Source organism: Branchiostoma floridae, chromosome 13, assembly GCF_000003815.2.
Source record: "Branchiostoma floridae strain S238N-H82 chromosome 13, Bfl_VNyyK, whole genome shotgun sequence".
Lineage (NCBI taxonomy): Eukaryota > Metazoa > Chordata > Leptocardii > Amphioxiformes > Branchiostomatidae > Branchiostoma > Branchiostoma floridae.
The window spans coordinates 10615273-10634870 of NC_049991.1; the positions used below are offsets into that span (position 1 = coordinate 10615273).

General features: G+C 43.2%; 4 protein-coding genes across 10 annotated transcripts in view; 2 read left to right on the forward strand and 2 right to left on the reverse strand.

The window, feature by feature from the left end:
* Positions 1-1666: 1666 nt before the first annotated feature.
* On the reverse strand, positions 1667-4572 carry LOC118428811 (N-alpha-acetyltransferase 60-like). The gene is made up of 5 exons (XM_035839029.1): positions 3807-4572; positions 3235-3364; positions 2789-2885; positions 2404-2638; positions 1667-2033 (listed from the first exon to the last, which is right to left on the reverse strand). Exons 1-5 carry the CDS (start codon positions 3914-3916, stop codon positions 1877-1879), a joined length of 729 nt encoding a protein of 242 aa, XP_035694922.1. The 5' UTR covers positions 3917-4572; the 3' UTR covers positions 1667-1876.
* Positions 4573-4608: 36 nt separating this feature from the next.
* On the forward strand, positions 4609-15466 carry LOC118428803 (AP-5 complex subunit zeta-1-like). The gene is made up of 17 exons (XM_035839014.1): positions 4609-4720; positions 4942-5045; positions 5418-5591; positions 5962-6082; positions 6344-6480; positions 6616-6732; positions 10355-10487; positions 10621-10733; positions 11150-11790; positions 11937-12023; positions 12449-12571; positions 13085-13217; positions 13556-13633; positions 13817-13927; positions 14250-14401; positions 14670-14717; positions 15027-15466. Exons 2-17 carry the CDS (start codon positions 4953-4955, stop codon positions 15106-15108), a joined length of 2343 nt encoding a protein of 780 aa, XP_035694907.1. The 5' UTR covers positions 4609-4720; positions 4942-4952; the 3' UTR covers positions 15109-15466.
* Positions 7670-10181, forward strand: LOC118428810. Of its 3 annotated transcripts, none has more exons than XM_035839027.1 (2): positions 7670-9227; positions 9390-10181. In XM_035839027.1, exon 1 carries the CDS (start codon positions 7678-7680, stop codon positions 8569-8571), a length of 894 nt encoding a protein of 297 aa, XP_035694920.1. In that variant the 5' UTR covers positions 7670-7677; the 3' UTR covers positions 8572-9227; positions 9390-10181. The 3 variants fall into 3 exon arrangements, with proteins under 3 accessions (XP_035694920.1, XP_035694919.1, XP_035694918.1); XM_035839026.1 differs by having other exon boundaries at positions 7670-9205; positions 9368-10181; XM_035839025.1 differs by having other exon boundaries at positions 7670-9043; positions 9206-10181.
* The window catches only part of LOC118428804 (phosphoribosyl pyrophosphate synthase-associated protein 2-like), a 9687-nt gene continuing 5243 nt past the window's right edge, over positions 15155-19598 (reverse strand). For 2 of the 5 annotated variants that reach the window (XM_035839016.1, XM_035839015.1), the window contains 5 exons: positions 19545-19586; positions 18775-18845; positions 18326-18472; positions 17989-18088; positions 15155-16318 (listed from right to left, as the gene is read on the reverse strand). In XM_035839016.1, coding sequence (XP_035694909.1) covers positions 16143-16318; positions 17989-18088; positions 18326-18472; positions 18775-18845; positions 19545-19586 — 536 coding nt within the window. In that variant the 3' untranslated portion in view covers positions 15155-16142. Of the gene's footprint in view, positions 16319-16582; positions 18089-18325; positions 18473-18774; positions 18846-19544; positions 19587-19598 lie in introns of those variants that run through there. The other 3 variants (XM_035839017.1, XM_035839018.1, XM_035839019.1) reach the window with 3 other exon arrangements.

Consider the following 19598-nt stretch of genomic DNA (forward strand, 5'->3'; position numbering starts at 1 on the left):
CAAAACATGCAAGCTGCCTAAAACATTCCTGATTTTCTCATATTTACAGAAATCTAAATAAATACTACACAACATTCACTCTTAAAACCTTGAAACAAAACTCTCAGCCAGACATACGAAATACGCCTGTTAAGAGTTTTGTGTATACACTGTATATATATATATATGACATAATGTATCAAATAGTTACAGTTCAACAATCCAAGTACATGTAAAAGATGCTTCACTGTATAGCGGGCCAAAAGTGCTTTTTTTAAATACAAAATACATCAATAATAGCAATACTGACCAAGGTACGTTTACTAGGACTAGTAATTGTCATGGGACATACTTGTTTGGAAATACATGTACATAAAACATTATTTTCATATAATAGATACATCACTGACCACTCTATGACAAACTTTCACCACCCATGTTATGGAATGAATTGGAACACAGAGTCAACCCCCAATAAAGAACTCAATGTCGTGTACAAATGTGGACTTCAATTCATAGAAACTACAAGTGTAACCGGTAGTTGTAGAAAAGACGGGACATCATATGTTTTACATGTATAGCTTACACACTCCCTCTGTACAGCTCAATATTGCAGAATCTGATATGATTCTTCCCAGTGACTCAGATCTAGATAACATTTTCTCTCTTGTGCATGCACTATCCAGTGTGCACGCACTATCCAGTGTGCACGCACTATCCAGTGTGCACGCACTATCCAGTGTGCACGCACTATCCAGTGTGCACGCACTATCCAGTGTGCACGCACTATCCAGTGTGCACGCACTATCCAGTGTGCACGCACTATCCAGTGTGCACGCACTATCCAGTGTGCACGCACTATCCAGTGTGCACGCACTATCCAGTGTGCACGCACTATCCAGTGTGCACGCACTATCCAGTGACAGGTGGAATGGTGGAAGATGACAGAGTGTGATAGCAGATATTAAGTAGTTCCTCACATCTGTACCTTCTTCATCTGCAGAGTTGGCAAGCCAGATGGTCAAGTGCAAGGTCATGTGCAATGGCCTGACTCAAATGTGACCTGCTTGTTTCACAATGCAGAATGTGCAACTGGTAAGTGACTGAGGTGAAAACATTGAAGAATACTGTTTTCTGAATACTAAACACACAATGTCATGCAATACATGTACATGTACTACACCATGTTCTGACAATGTGCTTCTCATGCAATACATTTTGCAGCACTGTTATATTAGACACCGTTGAGAATACTAAGCCAAACTGTACACACTAATACTGTATCCTATTTTATCCATTGCAGTGACAGTCCACAAGATCATCCCACAATGGTTCAATAAAACAACACAGACAGACAGTCACAGATTGCACATCTTTAGGCACCACATGGTGTGATAGGCCTGTACAGTTCACATGGTGTGATAGGGCCATAAAGTTCAAATGGTGTAACAGGGCCTGAACAATTTACATGGTGCGACAGGTCTGTACAGTTGACATGGTGTGACAGAGTCTGTACAGTTCACATGGCATGACAGGCCTGTATGGTTCACATGGTGTGACAGGCCCATACAGTTTACACTGTGTGACACGGCCCATACAGTTCACATGGTGTGACAAGGCCTGTACAGTTCATAAGTACTTTGTGACATGGCCCATATAGATCATATGGCATGACACTGATTGACAGGCCTGTATGGTTCCCATGGTGTGTCAGGCCCATACAGTTCACATAGTGTGACAGGCCCATACAATTCACATGGTGTGACAAGGCCTGTACAGTTCACGTGGTGCAACAGGCCCATACAGTTCACATGGTGTGACAGGCCCATACAGTCAAATTAGCTACATGGTGTGACATGGCCTGTACAGTTCACATGGTTTGACAGGCCCATACAGTTCACATGGTGTGACAGGGCCCATTTGTTTTGCGATGAGGAGAGTACAGTAGTGGTACAACACCCCAGACTGTTGTACTGAGTCTCCGGAACAGTCGCTGGGGGAGCGAACACAGCTGCAGGTGTTGTAAGTGGGCAAACATGTACGAGATGCAATCTGTAAGAAGGAGTTAAGGAAGGCAGTAACAGGTTTGTGTCATGGCTGGGAGTATGGCAAGACATGCATTTTTAATTTCATATACATGTATCTATAGCCTGGTTAAATCTTACTTATAGAAGCCCGCCAAAAATCCAGCCGACTGGATAAAGCCCTAGACATCATAGTTTGTGTTACACAGCCTACATGTACTTAAAACATCACAAAACACAAGAACTAATGCTTTGTTTAAAATTTGACATACCTTCATCATGACACTAGTGAAACACACTAACTGTATGTGTTACCAGCTCTGCAAAGATGTCTTCAAAATAACTTGTTACTACATGTACATAGATATATTTGTAAGGAGAGATATCACAAAAAGGATATGTAAAAGTCCATGGTGGCTTCCCTCCATTTATATACAGCACGTATGAAAAGCCATCCTTCGGGACCCCTTTGATGGCATAGTAGTATGGCAAGTAGTTATGTCTGCGGAAGCTTCTGTGCTCGTAGAAGCGTATGGCTGTGGTGTTGGTGGTGAGGACATGTAGGTACACCGCCTTCACGTTGTGTCTCTCACTGGTGGTCAGGTGGGACAGCAGGGTTTCCAGTAGGAGGGAGGCTGAAGTAAGGGAAATATAGACACATGGCACAACTAAGGTGACGTTTGCAGATCAGAAATCCGGACAGAAATCTAGACCATCACACCATCATACCCTCTTTACTTACATTGTACGGCTTGTATGATTTAGAAGAGTGCTGGATGACTCACCTATCCCATGTTGCCTGTACTCCTGCACAACCCCCAGACTGAGGATATAGGCCACCTGTGTGTTGTCTGGGTAACTAGAGGCCAGGATTGTGCGATCCTATCAGAAAATAGAAAAAGGGCATAATCTAAGTATACAATTGACAGTCAGAATGAATAGTCTACAAAAGCTGTGTATCAATATCTTTCTGTCACCTCAAATTAAGGATACAATTGTAACATATCTTTTGGATGCTAAGATTTAGATGAGCAGAAATTATATGATCATAAATTCATTTACAAGTTCTTGTCCAAGGGCTAGTTGAAGCAAGGAGGTTGAAAAACTTTTTTGGAGGTTGAAGCATAGAACACTATTAGGAAAGTATTGTACATATACTGTACCAAACAAGATAATGAATCTGAATATCTGGACTTTAATGAATGGTTGCTATTGGCTAGTCAGTTATTACCTCTTTGTGTATCTTGTTTCTGGACTTGACCTCTGACACAATGAGGCCAATGATGTTGGAGTGATAGGTGGCCGCCAGAGAGAAGAACTTGGGGTTGGACGTGATCTCCTCATACCAGGAGTCAGGGTACCTGGGAAATTGTACAAGAGCTATGGGCCAACAGATAATACACGTCCAGTCATATGATACTTAACGTTACAGCAAAACATACATATCTACAATAGGGCAACATTTCTACTACAAAATATGAAACTTAAGCCTTCTTGTCACAATGTTGCTGAATACATTTCACCATATCATTCGGATAGCACTGATGCTAGAAATTATACCTTAACTTCCATGCCATACTGTAAATACATTTACGTACTCTCAAAGAGGTTTTGCAGTGCGATTAAAGTCTAAAGGAGATGTTTGCAGTGTTATGTTCATGGTTTACATACAAATACTGTAATGTTAGAACAGCGAAATATTACAAATCTCAAATTAACAAGGTAACGTTACAGTATTATGATTTTGCAGTAAAAGGTCCCCACAAAAATAAAGCCACACATGTCAAGATGTACCGTACTTACTCGATAGGGAACCAGTCTGAACACAGCTTCTTGACTGTGTGGATGTCTTCTGGACATAGGAAACGTAGCTGCACATCGTTAACCATGGTTGAAGGCTGTACGCAGCTCATTTTTCTCACTACCACAACCTTCAAATGTTCTCAATTCTTTGTCTCCACTATTTGACTGTCTTATAGTTATGACATTGATAATGCTAACGTTTTCTCTGCCATGAAATTTGGATCTTAATATTGCAGCTTCTTCCTAGTAGGTTCGTTTGAATGATTTCCTGTATCCAGACATGCCAAAGTACAATCAATGTCAGCAGTGTAGCAGTCTTGTACTTTTCCCGGTAAACACAATGCTCGTCGTTCTTTGTGGTTTGAACAGAAGCCGTTTCAGCACTGCACCATATATCAGTACCTCCCTGTCCCAAACCACGGCCTTCTCCGTCGGTCCTGAAGTCTCCCTACTCCATCAAGGCCGTGGCTTACCGAGGTTATCTGACAGCCATGAAAAAGTAAATCTCCACATTACCGCGCTAAAGCGTCAACAGTACCGTACCAGATCTGGGTTTTCAAACAAGCCGTGCCCCTCCCTCCCCTTCCTTGTCTTGTACACTCCTGACAAGTAACGTTGGATTCGCAGGATATTTTGAACACAGAATCGATGTAACGCTCCTCTGGACTTCTGGACACAAAGGAACTCTCTTGTATCTCCTGAACGGCAACAGAATCACCTATATCGGTTGTTTTGTTGGCGCATCTCCCGATCACACAAAACGTTATCAATACAAATTAGGGTCAAGGACTGATGGGTCATAGGGTAAAGGTCACCATATCAGTCAGCTGATCCTCCACAACCAGGAAGTCAGATCAGTGTTGCACATCTTTCATGTGGTTTCTTATAGAATATCACATGGTAATGTGATGCAGGTAACGTAACGTTGATTTTCAAGTAATATTGTGTACTTCACTGTCATATTGTCAGTCCTTATAAGATGCTAAACTGTAAAGGCTTAACAACTGTTTTTATTCAGCCATGTAAAAATCACAATGTAAAATTTCTTACCCTGTTCTTTATACTCAAGTTACATTTCCAATTGACTTTTGCATCAGATAAGAAATGTGGAAGATGTTTCTACATGTGATTTTAGGTTAAGTCATCATGGACAATGTAGGCACTATCATTGAGCGAGCTCGAGCGATCAGTCATGAGGAACTACAAGAGTTCTACCGTGGACTGCAGGAGGCTCTTAAGGTAAAAGCTTAAGCTGTTATAATGTTTATCTAAATGATGGTTGTAGAACAGGATACTGGATTAGTAACACTCGTTAACCTTTATTTGTTGTGTACGGTACTACCAATGTTTGATGTCAGTGATGTGAAGGAGTGGTCAGGAAGGACTAGACTAGCGCTAGACTAGCTGACGACTGTCAGAAGTGGAGAACCTTTGTGGACAGACAGACTGCCCAATACTATGGAGTATGGGACTGATAGATGGAATAGTTGATATGATGCTTCATGTCATCTCTGTCATTGATGAGTACCATTAATGGTGTACCTTCTATTGATGTATTTTGCGCTGTGTGACCTAAACAATAGAGTTGACCATGTTGATGTAACCTTACAGAGTCAGTCCATAGCGGATGTCATCCCCAGCCTGAGACAGCTGTGGCTGAGCCTGGCCTGTACCCGCTACAGAGGAGACGTCCCACCTGACCTACTGATGCCGCTGTGGGAGGCTGTTAAAGAACCTCACCTGGGTCCTGTCATGGTCAGGATGCTGTGTGCTGCTGTACTACAGGTGAAGAACTTATCTGATTTGTATCACTTTTCACCATTGGTGTAAACAGCAAATTTCTGCAGCTTCAATCTCAGCTGCAAGGATTTCAATCTTAAGTACTGTACGGCAAATGGATACTGAACATAAATCATGATGATGCAATCTTTGTCAGTCAAGACTCTAAACTACACTCTATTCTGTTTATCATTGACTGGATGACTTAAACTTGTTTATGATAGTATTATTTTGACGATAGTTGCATGCTTCATAGCTCTCCCTACGATATGTACCGGTAGATAAAGAAGCTGAGATACTCTAAATGAAAAGTAGTATCTATACTTGATGCAGTTTTACAGATAAGATTGTGCCATATCAAACTTCCCGCCCACAGGAGTTCTCCCCATGCCAGTCTGTGTGTTTGAGAGGAGGTGAGCTGTCATCAGGACCGCTGTCCTCCTCCAGCCTGGCTCTCACACTGCCTGTAGTGGCTGGGGTGGGACACTATCATCCAGGTAAGGCTCATTTGTTCATATAGATGTAGATGACATCTGCTTGCACATCAATTTTCCAGAAAAAAAGTTGTGGACCATAATGTAAATTGTACAAAGCAGATATGACAAAATCAGTGCCGTAAATTTCCCAAGAAATATCTAAAAACTGGAAAAAAATGTTGTAGAAAGTCAAAGTCAAAGAAGAAGATAAAAGAGAAAGAATCTTTGAGGACATTATATGTTACCATTAGTACTCAGGGCTGCACTTTTTTTAAATTGTAGACCTGCAGGTGCTGAGAGAGCAGCTGCTGGCCTGGCTGACAGGGGCAGGACAAGTGGACACAGCTGCTATCACACATGTACTCGGTTGTCTGTGGGGAATGGACAACTCTGAAGTGATCACTCTGACACAGGAACAGGTAAAGAGGTTTTATAAAGACAGTCTGCATCTTTGTAGGTCAGTATTTATGTATTTTTTTCAGTTACTTTGCTTGCTGTTGGGTTAAGTTATCTTGAATGGTATTGTAAATTAAAGAAAATTATTTCCTATCCAGGTGGATGGAGTAAGTAAACAGCTATGCACCTGGCTGACAACAACCAGCACGACTCAGCCGCCAAACCCCTTCTCAAAAAACATCTTCTCCTCGCGGCAGCTGGTGGCTGTTACAGAAGTAAGCAACTGTTGTGAGTGGAATTGGGATGTACTTCCAAATGTAGTCAGCTTTCTAATCTTTACATCTGACTGGAAACATTGATCACACCCATGTAATAAATCCTGCTTTTTTCCCACGTTGCATAGTCAATTTTCTTTTGTGTACTTTTGAATAGTTTGATCAGTTTATGTAAAGTGTGATAGGATGAGCGGACATCCTGTGTAATTGGATGAGAGGCACCCCCACACCTGGGATGGTTTATTCCATGATACCACGTGACTAGATGTGATGCAGTGACTTTTACTCTGCACGTTTTTTCCAAAATTTTCGTCATTTTCGTCACTTTGAGCCGATGTCATGGAATCGGTACGCCCTAAACGGACGGCTAAGCTGCCTGCGAGGCTTCTGGACACGGACATACAAGTCGAAATACAGAAAGTGGCCGAGGAAATAACTTCTCTCCAGTCGTCCTTGACCACCACGCCTGAGGGACAAGGTCGTGCCCGGCCTGTCGTGAGCCCCGCCAGCAGCTTGACAGAAACTCCTGAGGGACAAGATCGTTCCCCAAGCACCGTTCCCCTGGCGGAAGAGGATGCGCTCGAGAAGGAGCGGACGGCACTCCTCAAGGAGATCAGGATTTTGGAGTTGGCCAAGGAAGTGGAGGACCTCCGGAGGAGGAAAGTGCAGTTACAATTTCGGTCGACCGCACGACGGGAATTCAACCCCCCTCCCGCAGAGGCTTCTCCATCGGCGCCAACCGGCCCTGGTCGTGAGGGGCAGGGACTGGCCTGGTCTATCGACGTGGAGTCGGCAAAGGACAAGTCAGTGAAGGACCGGCCTGGTCTGTCTCAGGATCAGGCGGTAACACACGATGCAGCCTCGCCACACGACGTGGCGCGCACTATCCAGGACCTGCGGCGTGACAGCGCGGCGGTCGCAGAGGTTGATTGCATACTGGGCGCCATGAGTCTGCAGCCTGCGCCTGTTCTACCCCTACCCGACCCCGGCAAGCTCAGTCTTCCCGACCCCAGTGTCCAGCCCGTACGGCAAAACCCTGGACTCGGCTTGCCGGCAGCCAACCCCAGCGTGCCGCCCGCACAAACCAACTCTGGCCTCTCCAGCGCGCCGCCAACTGAGCAGCCGGCGAGGCCCAACCCCAATCCACTGGTCGCACCCAAACCCAGCGTGCAGCCAACCGACCAGAGAGGTAAGCAGAAGTTAACTTCAGGCTTCTTTAGGACGCCACGCTCGTCCTCCCGTATTGAGAAAAACCTGATATGGCCACAAGAGGAATTGCCCGCCTTCTCGAGTGATTCGGGCAAGCTCACCTACCCTGTATTGAATTGGGACCAATTCCTGGCCGGATACATGAAGCTGTTTACTTCTGAATTGTTGGGTTCGGTCGAGTTGCGAGAGAGACTTAAGCTGGTGCAACAGTGTGCTGAGTATAAACTGCGCTATCCATGGGCCCCTGCTATCCGTGATTTTCATGGGGAAGTGTTACGAGCGGTGGAACGTGGCGAGTTTGACTGGGGCGACTCGGGTTACAAGGACCACGTGGAGCACATGTACAGGCTGCATGTACAACCCCACCTGCAGTGCAACACAACACCGAAGACGCAGCGCCCTTCTCAATCGCAGTCCCAACTGCAGGAGACACTGAAATATTGCAAATTATTTCAGTCTCAGTCCTGCCCCCTGTCAGAGATCATTCACGAAGACGAGCAATTTGGGGAAGTACACCACATCTGCGCGAATTGCCTGAATCAGCACAACGACGCCGCGTACGACCACGGCGCATCGGACTGTAACCGGAAAGGTCGTCGTGGCCGGAGTGCGACCGGCAAGCAAGCCTGACCAGATGGGAGGCTGTTTCATATACATTCATGACATTGACTATATTCGGGACGATACTGTTTGTAGCTGTGTGCAGGATGACGTCAGTGTATGTTTACCCCTTGAGGACGTCAGTGTATGTTTAATCCTTGATTCTACGAACATAATAAATGACACTACTTGTAGCATTTGCCCGGAAACACTTGTTCTTGTAAAATTTCTGTGCCATGAAGATGGGATATTGCTGATTTGCGTAGCCCTTACTTTGAGTTCCTATGACTGTTTGTGCACAGAATATTGTCAACAATTGTCTTCAAAATCCTAGGTGTTGCCTTCGTGCACATTAGGTATTACCGGTTGTATGCCGGTGTGTTCACATCGATATTGCTGTGCCATTTAGATGGGATATTGCTGATTTGCGTAGCCCTTACATTGAGTCCTCTATGACTGTTTGTGCACAGAATATTGTCAACAATTGTCTTCAAAACCCTAGGTGTTGCCTTCGTGCACAATAGGTATTACCGGTTGTATGCCGGTGTTTTCACATCGATATTGCTGTGCCATTTAGATGGCATATTGCTGAATTGCGTAGCCCTTACATTGAGTCCTCTATGGCTGTGCACAGAATATTGTCAAATTGTCTTCAAAACCCTAGGTGTTGCCTTCGTGCACAATAGGTATTACCGGTTGTATGCCGGTGTTTTCACATCGATATTGCTGTGCCATTTAGATGGCATATTGCTGAATTGCGTAGCCCTTACATTGAGTCCTCTATGGCTGTGCACAGAATATTGTCAAATTGTCTTCAAAACCCTAGGTGTTGCCTTCGTGCACAATAGGTATTACCGGTTGTATGCCACATTACTACTTGTAGCATTTGCCCGGAAACACTTGTACTTCAGAAGACTGCCAATATGCGGCATGATATCGATGATTCTAAACGGAATAGTAGCGAATATATGTTTGTATGCCCTGATATCAGTAGCCTTTGCCCAGAGAGTCTTGTACTTCAGAAGACTTAAAGTGCCGATAATGTTTGTCTTCAAAACCCTAGGTGTTGCCTTCGTGCACAATAGGTATTACCGGTTGTATGCCACATTATTGTACATCAACCATGTTACGTAGGAAGTTTCATCTAGCATTTCTGTAGCCTATGGTACAAGTATGTTATGTATCATGTTATACTGTTGCCTTGGGTTATACTGTATATATCTGCTGGTTTCTTATACTTCTAGGGTGCGGGGGTGCCTCTCTTACGGCTGCACGGGGTGTCCGCTCTTATCGTTCCCTTAGCCCTGGGTGTTGGCGGTTTCCTTCTAGTTTTTGGCGGGTTTTCTTGTACGCATATGAAACGTTAAGCATTAAAACTCACAACTGCCACCCCAGGGCTTCTGTCTTCTATGCTCCAGTCTCAGTAGTTAGGAACGAACTAGACAATTGTGATAGGATGAGCGGACATCCTGTGTAATTGGATGAGAGGCACCCCCACACCTGGGATGGTTTATTCCATGATACCACGTGACTAGATGTGATGCAGTGACTTTTACTCTGCACGTTTTTTCCCCACCCTCCCATCCCAGGGTTTTCTTGTACGCATATGAAACGTTAAGCATTAAAACTCACAACTGCCACCCCAGGGCTTCTGTCTTCTATGCTCCAGTCTCAGTAGTTAGGAACGAACTAGACAATTAAGTTATCAGTTCAGTTATGTCTGTCAGTAAATCTCTTTTTTTTGTCAAGTTCGCTAACTACCCAATAAAGACTGAAGAGTGATATGTCTACTCTCTTTTCTTTTGTCTTCTAGGTAGATGAGACTCCATCCCATGACATGTTCACAGTGCTGAGTGTGGGACAGCACTACAGCCCTGACCAGTTCCTCAACATGCAGGTCTTCTCTATGATGAGGGGATGGCTTCACAAGCATCAGTCAAAAAATGGTAAAAACCCTGAATCTCTGAAAAATAGCAACATTCGTCCTTATTTGTGCACCAAATTTGTGCTTTTATGAGGCATGGCAGCAATGATCAGGTTTTGAAAAAAATACCAATTTTGTGTTACTCTGCATTGCAGGAGAGTCAGCTTCCATGGCACTGCTGGTTGACAAGATGTGTGAGTACTGCTTGCGTCTGCTGGACCAGTGTGAGAGGAAGGCTGTGGTACAACAGGATGCCGAGCTACAACAGGTCAGTCTGAAAACATGTTCTTACTGTGAAGATAAAAGGGTTCTGGATTTGAAGCCAAGTAAGAGCCAATCAGCACCAAGGACAAGGAATATGTTAGCCAGTCATTCCTTATCCTTGGTGCTGATTTGCCTTCTAATCATTACCATAGAAACTATTTGATTCAATTGATGATAGTAAAATATGAAAAAAGTATTGCCTTCTCTTATGAGAGCAATTATGGTATGTAATAATAAACATGGTAGGAAAGCAAATCATGAACCAGATAGTTCCTAAGGATTAGTTACTCTCCAAGCAGAGATTAGGCTCAGGCTAGTTTGGGACGTTTATTATGTGTTCTGTTGTCAACTTATTAATACATGCATAGTTTTCTCTTAGCTTTTGTTTGTTTATTTGTTTGTTTGTTTACTACATGACAGGCCTGCCTGACAGAGGTCATCCTCCTGCTGGACACAATGTGCCAGCAGAACTCCAGTCTGATACCCAGAGTCTTCCCCTCCATCAAACGAGTGTACAACAGGATACAGAACAGCCCCGCCTCCAGCATCAACATCATCAACATCCTGCAGTTCCTCCTGCACCACAGTGATGCAGTCATGTACGACATGGGGCCGGCTCTCCAGCACTTCTTCCTCAAGATCTTAGACAAGCAATGCATAGATCAGTCGCTGGCATTCGAAGCAACACTCTTCTGCTTGGAGAACATGGAAAACCTCTGTAACAACACGTCAGTTCTCAGGAAATTTTTCCCCTGTCTTCTGAAAGTGTTTGCATGGCAGCCCAAGACTTTGTTGGCAGAGTTTGTGGACTTACTCCCGACCATGGTGAGTGAGGAGACAGCCATTGAGGTGCTCCACTGTCTGCTGGACCTGCCAGTCATAACTGCTGCCATGGAAACAGTGATGAGGGTGGAGCAACGTGGGTCCCTGACGGTGACAGATTTGAGTCCTGAAGCGGTGGCGCAGTCTACCCCAGAGTTGGTGTACTCAGATCCACTCCATCGTCCACTCTTCAACTTCATCCTCAGGGCAGAGGGCGGGCTCGGAGATACCATTGATAGGTCAGATGTCAGAAATTGTGTTACTTGTACGTGGCATTTTTAGAATCATATATGTACAATACACATGAGTTTTTATATTAACCCACCACACCAACTTGTCTGTAATGAGCCAGATCAAATTGAATAATATTTTTGTCTGGCTCCAGGCTCAAGGTGCTGCATGACATCCTCCAGGACTACTCCACCCTTCCTCGAGTAGTGGTATGTTCCCAGGCAGCTCCCGTCTTACTCAGGTAAGTACCCTGATGAGCAAAATCCACTCGCTTAAAAATGCAAAAATTCATAAAGTGTGTGCCTAAGTCATGAAGTCTTAAGTTAATGTCATATTATTGTTGAAGCAAATGTGTATTAATATTTGTTGAAGTACATGTACAGTAATATGACATTGAAGTTATGAAATGTCATTCAATGAATAAATGCAACAATAAATGTAACAGTACATCCTCCCAACCAAATATATAACTATAAGGGACACATGGCTTATAGAAGCAGATTTTGCTGCTAGTTCTACTGAACCTGTATAAAAAAAAAAACTCCCCACAGTACATTTTAAGGCGCTCTTGATGTTGTCAATTATTATATGTTGAATGTCCAGGTTTGGTAGAGCCACCATGTTACATATGTTATGTAAAGCTGAAATATCTGCCCCTCCCTGCAGGGTGTACCTACAGACAGTAGAACAGGAGGCCAGTGTGGATCTTCTGGCCAGGCTCTTCCCAGTGCTGTTGGAACGGTCTTGCCTGCTCTTCCCCATCAAAACCTTCCAAACTGAAGTCAAAAGGTACATTACACACTAGTGAATCCAGTGATTCTATCCATTTACACAGGAACTGGTATTGTGCTGTGTGGATCCATACCGGGTCCGGCACCTTACCGGGTCTGGCAGCAAACCCGATCCGGCAGCTTACCGGGTCCGGCAGCTTCCCGGGTCCGGCAGCTTCCCGGGTCCGGCAGCTTCCCGGGTCAGGCACCTTACCGGGTCAGGCACCTTACCGGGTCAGGCACCTTACTGGGTCAGGCATAAAACCGGAAACGGCACCTTTCTGGGTCACGCACCATACCGGGTCAGGCTCCTTACAGAGTGTACTGAGTGAGGCACTAGTGTGGGTGGTGTAGACAACATCGGGGCTGCTGATACAGGAACTGTTACTGTTCTTGTTTTGTGCTGTTGCCATGTTGTAACTGTCAGTGGTTAAAGTAAGGCACTAGTATGAGTGGCACTGACATTTCCAGGGCTGCTGGTACAGGAACTTTTACAGTGTTGTTATAACTTGTGTTGTTGCTGTCCACACAGGGTGCTGAGTGAGGCCCTTGTGTGGGTGGTGCAGACAGCCCCAGGGCTGCTGATAGACAACAGACAGGAGGTGCAGGAACTCATGTCCAGCCCCAGGAACTTCACTGGGAGGGAGGATGTCTTCTTACACCTGGTGGGTGTTATGAGCAGCATTGGAATCTCAGAACATAAGCTTCAATGTCTAATATGCTTAATGGCTTTCTATGCCTGTTCTTTTGTCCAAGCATTGTTCATTTACAGTTCCATAGCACATAGCACATCTACATGGTCATCCTGCATTATCTGTGACCTCCTACCCACTTGGAGTTTCAGTAGCATGTTAGGGGTTAAATCAAATAAGTTATTTTTTAAATATTTTTGTTGTAGACTGTCCATCATGGAAGACTTCCTTCGATGCTGTGTTCCATTAATTTTGGCATCAGCAAAAACAACTGTTGATCACTACCTTGTTTTGTTGTTTTCTGTGTACAGGCATGGGCTGTGGGAGAGTACATGTCTGTGACATATGACAGAAGATGTACTCCAGATATCATCTCACAGTACTATGAGGTATGTCATGAGTATGCAGCACACACATACTTGAAGATTTGCCTCTTACTCTTTCAGCTATTTTGTGTAAAATGTTGCATTAGTACTTCTGGTGTCTCCAAATCAACTTTGAGAATCATTGGCACAAGGTAGATAATGTAACCAGTGTAAGTCTTTCACCCTGTGAACATGTCCATACTACAGGGGGTGGAGTGTCTGCTGTACGAGCTGTCAGTGTCCCAGCTGGGGAGGACAGAGACGCCCCTGCAGCATCGTGCCAGGCTCACAGCTGTGCTGATGACAGCCCTCGCTAAGGTAGCAAAGATAAAAACAACTCTTAATTTTTAACTCATCATTGGAGCAGTATGGATTTCAGCACAAGCATTCATAATAAAGTTCTTAATGTGTAGAAGGCATCCTTCTATCTTCACAGATGGGAGCATTCTCTGCATGGAGTAAGGGCGTTTTTTTACAGCATCTTGTGGCTTTGTAAGCCAATCCTCGCATGACAATCAGAGATACAGTTAAGGCATATGTGATGCTGGTAGTAATGTAATATTACAGTAGACCAACAAGTCCTTAACCAGAGCAGTGATCCTAAACAAGATAATGATAAGTGCAATAATAATTTCTTCAGCTGGCGACGCGTTGCCAGGACCTGATGCCCCGTGTGCTCCTGTGCCTGACAAAGATCACGCAGCAGCTGCCTGCCTCGGGGTCCCAGGATCCCGGGGATGCCGTGCTACTGGCACGAGCACCTGTTCTCATCAACCTGTGCAGGATGCCAAAGTAAGTGTGGCCATTCACACTCGTACATGATGTGTGCATGGTCCTTCATCAACCTATTTTACATTGTACAACCATTTTGGAACATCTGGAATGAAGTGGTTGCATGTTGCAGCATCTTCACACAGACACACACATGCACACACGCAAACACACATCACTCCGGTACTGTGTACATGTATCTGGTGTGAAGTTGCATTTTTATGAACTTGTGTATAACTTTAACTATAATGTGACGCAAATGTAAATGTTACATATGTTGTCTCTGCAGTGTTGCACCCCTACTGTCGTCCCTACCAGCAGAGACTGATGACAACAGGTGTGTTCTTAGTTTTGATTCACTGCTGTTTGTCAGAACATTATCCCAGTAAGCCTTCATTGCCTTGTACCTCAGGATTACAAATTTACAGTACCATCTAAGAATATGGAAGTAGCCACCAAGGTTTTGTTATCCTAGGATGCTGTCTGTTGGACAATAAACAAATAAAGTTGAACTGGTGTTGCAGAATTTCTGGCTGGAGCTAGTAGTTGTTGGCACCTTCATGGCAGAATTTGGTATGCCATGCCATTCAGGAGTGCTAAAACTGAATGGTTCCACTGATTCTGTAACTGTTTCCTGTTTCTACAGTAAACTGCATCAGGACCAGAACAGCTCCTCCTGTCTCCTGCTGCAGCTAACACAAGCCGTGATGAAGCAGAGTCAACAGTAGTAACGGCAATGTACAAATCTACATAGTACAAAAAAGTTCTCGCGCATGAGCCTGTGAAACATTTTAATTTCTGTCTGTAAGACTGAATTAGGCAAATAAAATACAAAAATACAAATATGGCAAGAGTGTACCTTGCAATTCCCTGAAAGTAAAGGCAAACTGTTTAACGACATGGGTTTGCTATGATTTTTCAGTTCACTGTTTGCACCAAACTTAAAATCCTGTCCAACCAAAGTACTTTGTGGACGTTGCATTTTGGCTTCACTCAGTTATTAAGTCTTTTCACAAAAGTTCATTATTCATTGAAAACTATCCTTTCTTTACCTTCACCTAAATACTGACAACGCAAGTTGAAAAACACTAAGAAGCACAAGACACGCACACCAAGCCCCACTAACTAGGCGATACATCACCATAGACCATCTACATGTACAGTACATGACTACATGTCATTGCATTATTCAACTTTGATAGACACCAACTGTCCTTTTTGGTCACCTAGAACATGGAAGTACATTCCCATCCAACATGATTAATAGTACATTTAAAGCAGCAAGAAGTTTTCATCTATCTTATATCATGCAAAATACAGTTACCATGCAGCAACATGACTTGAGGACACTGGTACACCACGTGGCTCAAACTTCTATATCAGACAACAGCAAGGCACAAATCTTCATCACCTGTTAGGCTGGGCCATAGTTTAACACACCTACTTATTTGATATATTATGCAGTTACATCTAAGATTATCAATGTCATATCTCTGGAAACTCATTTTCCAACTTACTGCTATATTTAGGAAATCCAAAATTAGTGCTAAAATTTAACTGTTTGTGTGTGCGTTCCAGAAAATATAAGACTATGTAACAAATGGGAAATATAATCTGCTGATATTTTCATATGGCTTTGATCGATACACACATCTCTCCAGTATTGGAAGGTGGTTGGTGCATCCTTTTTTGGTGGAAAATTAGGCTTCTTTACCAGGTGGTTCACTGCTGGGTTCACAATGACCACACCATCCACCTTCAACTATCTGTCATCTTCAGCATCAGAAAGAGGCTCATCATTCACTGTGATCTTGCGGATACGCCTCAACCCTGCCATCTGCGGGACCTGCAGCCATTTGTTCACAAGGTGACCCTCTTCCTCCTCTTCGCATTCCTCCTCATCTTGGTGTTCCTCCTGACAGTGTTTATGCTGAAAATCTGACATGTCGTCAAGGAACGAATCAACAGAATGTTTGGTGTGTGTATGCATGCTTGTGTGTGGTGGTGGTGGCTTCTCAGAAGATGAGAAAATAAACATATTCCTCACAAGTTCAAGGACTTATGACAAATCTTCTTTTAAATGAAATTGCAGCATACACATTTTATGCTCTTTGCTACAGAAAATAATTGTTGGTCTTTGCATTTCTCATCTTCTGCCTTCCCCATTACAAAACTCCAAAAGATACACAGGTACGAGGAGACTGAATTCATCACACGTTTAATTTGCCTCGCAGGAAGCTGCAGGTCAATCACGTCAGGTCAATGCAGAAGCTACAGATTGAATCACAAAATTTCCATGAAAGAACGTTGTCTACTTTTCGTCTGACATGGTTTAAGCTTGTTGGATAGATATACAGGAACATACAGATTTGGGGCTGTGCACCAGTCCTGGGGACCATAGAGTAACCCAACAATTGTGGTCTGCATTGCAAGAGCTTTGTACTGTAGAAATGGAATATTCTTGATATAAAATGTCTGCAACTCCAGGGAGAGCAATTTGGAAAATCAAATCAGTCATCCAAACCACATCCTATATTCACCAATCATAAAACCAGTCAGCAACATCATCACAGGTTGCTGTATTCCATTTAACCGGTGTCTTTACTTTCCAAGCACAAATTTCAAATGTTCATCGTATTTTCTTGAAACATTTTCTTCAAACGTCTACTATTTTCAGACAGATTGAATCGACTGCTTCCAAAGCACCATTTCTTAAAGCTCTCAGAATACAGACTACTATTAGCTGTGTAACCTTACAATAATCTCTGGTTAGCCAACATTTTTCCTTCCTCTGTTACATATTGGAACATGTACATACCTTTACACCATAGACATCTGTTTTAAACTCTCATTGTCAGTCCTTGAACTTGTGAGGACCTAACATACATGTACACTATTTCCTGAAACATTCGCATAATAATACATACAGATAAAGCATGGTTGAAAAAAATATTCGGTACTGTACATAACAACCTGTACTCTCTTTGTAACAATAAACTGTTCAAAACAAAACTGTGTGAAAACCTTGCACTAAAATTTTGTCTTTCATGACTCTAGGTAGCAGCATCCTATGTTACTTCATTCTAGAACATTCTAACCAAAGTTGACAACAAGTGCTTCTTTTAAATGTTCATGGATGACTCAGTATAACTTTCAATATGTCTCAGCAACCTTCAAGAGTTTCTTTTCCTTGGATAAAGTACTACTCTGAATCTAATATCTAGCATGCATATACTGGGGTATTTGATTTTCGTAAGTTTACAAACTGTCTTTCAATTGCCTGTCTGCCTAAGTGCTTAGGCCAAGGACTGGCCCCTTGCATTGTACAGTAATTTTTACTTTTAGGTAGTGTATGTATATTGGAGAAAGTTAACACATGCATAAGTTCATCTCCTGATAGCATTTTCCTGGTTTTCAGAAATTCCACAACAAACCAAGTGTTAAATCACACTATCTGTGCAAGTTAGGTCAACAGCAAGACAAAAGTCAATATCACTCAAAATTCAAACCCCTCTCCTAACCCTAAACAAATCTATAGCCCTATATACTCTAGTCCTCCATGGTTATGTTTCTAAACAGGTAGGACATGGACTCTTGGTTGTGGATACGTCGGATGGCCTCGGAGATCAGCACACTTATGTCCACTGTCTTGATCTTGTGGCACTGCAGCTTCTGCACCTCATGTGACACCGAGTTGGTCACCACAATCTGGGGGACAGGTGCAGTCATGTGTCACCATAGTTAGACAAAACACAAAGTTTATATACTTAACAATACATGCACACAACTGTGGTTAGTAAGGAAGCTATACACGAAAGTTTAGACTACTTTGTGTGTTGTAGCATTGGGGGCTTTCATACATGATCGTAAAGCAAGACATATAGCACTTTACACAAGCCAAATTTATTGGTCTATAGACCATATGGGTAAGTATGAAAATCAGACCTCGTCAATGGTAGATTCCTCCAGCAATCTGGGGGCGTCTGATGACAGCAGACCGTGGGTCGCCATGGCGTAGATCTTGTATGCACCTCTGTCTTTCAACATGGATGCACAAGCAACAAAGGTCTCCACATCGTCAATGATGTCATCCTGTTCAGAATGAAGTTAAGAGAATTATTCATGATACACATACACTTTTCAGTTCTTAAATAATTATTGAGAATCATTGATACACTTTTGAAGCATTCAATTCAAAATTTGTGTAGACTATGTAAAAAGATTTTCACAAGATCTCCTGTTTGAATACATACAGTAACTTGACAAACATGTACCAGTACATATAACAAGTCACGATTGTAAAAGGAATCTACATCCACTTTACTTAAAGGAAACATCTAGGTGTTATGTACACCTCTTAGTGAAACAGTACAAATGCCTATGTTACCACTTACCACAATGATGGCTATGCGGCCCCCTACATCCCCTACAACGTTGATGGGAGGTTTCTCCTTGGCCGTCAGCACTGTAACACAACATGGTACAAAAGAATGAGCCTAGGTTTCTCCAACACTGGAAGCAATAGTCTGTGTCAAGTGAAATAAATGTACATTGTACATTTCGCAGCCGCACCACAACCGGCAGGACAGTGAGGCATTGTCGCAATCTCCAAAGTTTTCGGTGCCAGCATTCCCAAGGAGTTGACAGACTGAGGCCTTATCGTGGCTCCAGAAACTAAAATGCACCATGCACAAAGAATATGGTGGTTAATAAGTGGCTGTAGACAGAAATGGGATTTTTTCACGGGTACAGAATCTAGGGTAGCAGAAACAAACAGAAGTGCTCTGCTTTGATGTTGAATTGAAACAAAGCAAACCAAGAATGCAGAGAAAAACCACTGCCAGCATGGTACCATTTGGTGAGCTGTACCTACCTAAGCACACAAAAGCGTTTTCTGTTGCAACCTCGGCCATATTCTGCATTATGAAATGCTCTTTGCCAGCATCTTTAAGAATATAAATCTTTCATAGCAACATTTCTATTTGAAGATACATCCTTTCAAACGACCATATAATAGAATCATGCACATTAGACAGACATGCAAGGCCAATCACTCCCCAGATTGATTCAAACAAATATATCAACATTATTTTGCCGTATTAATGTAAAGAGCAACTGGAATAAGGAACCCAGGACTGAGAAAAGGACAAAGAAGTGATCGTACTTGGGACTCCGATTCCAAAGTCGGCTGACCAATAGCGTCCACCTACAATTGCGG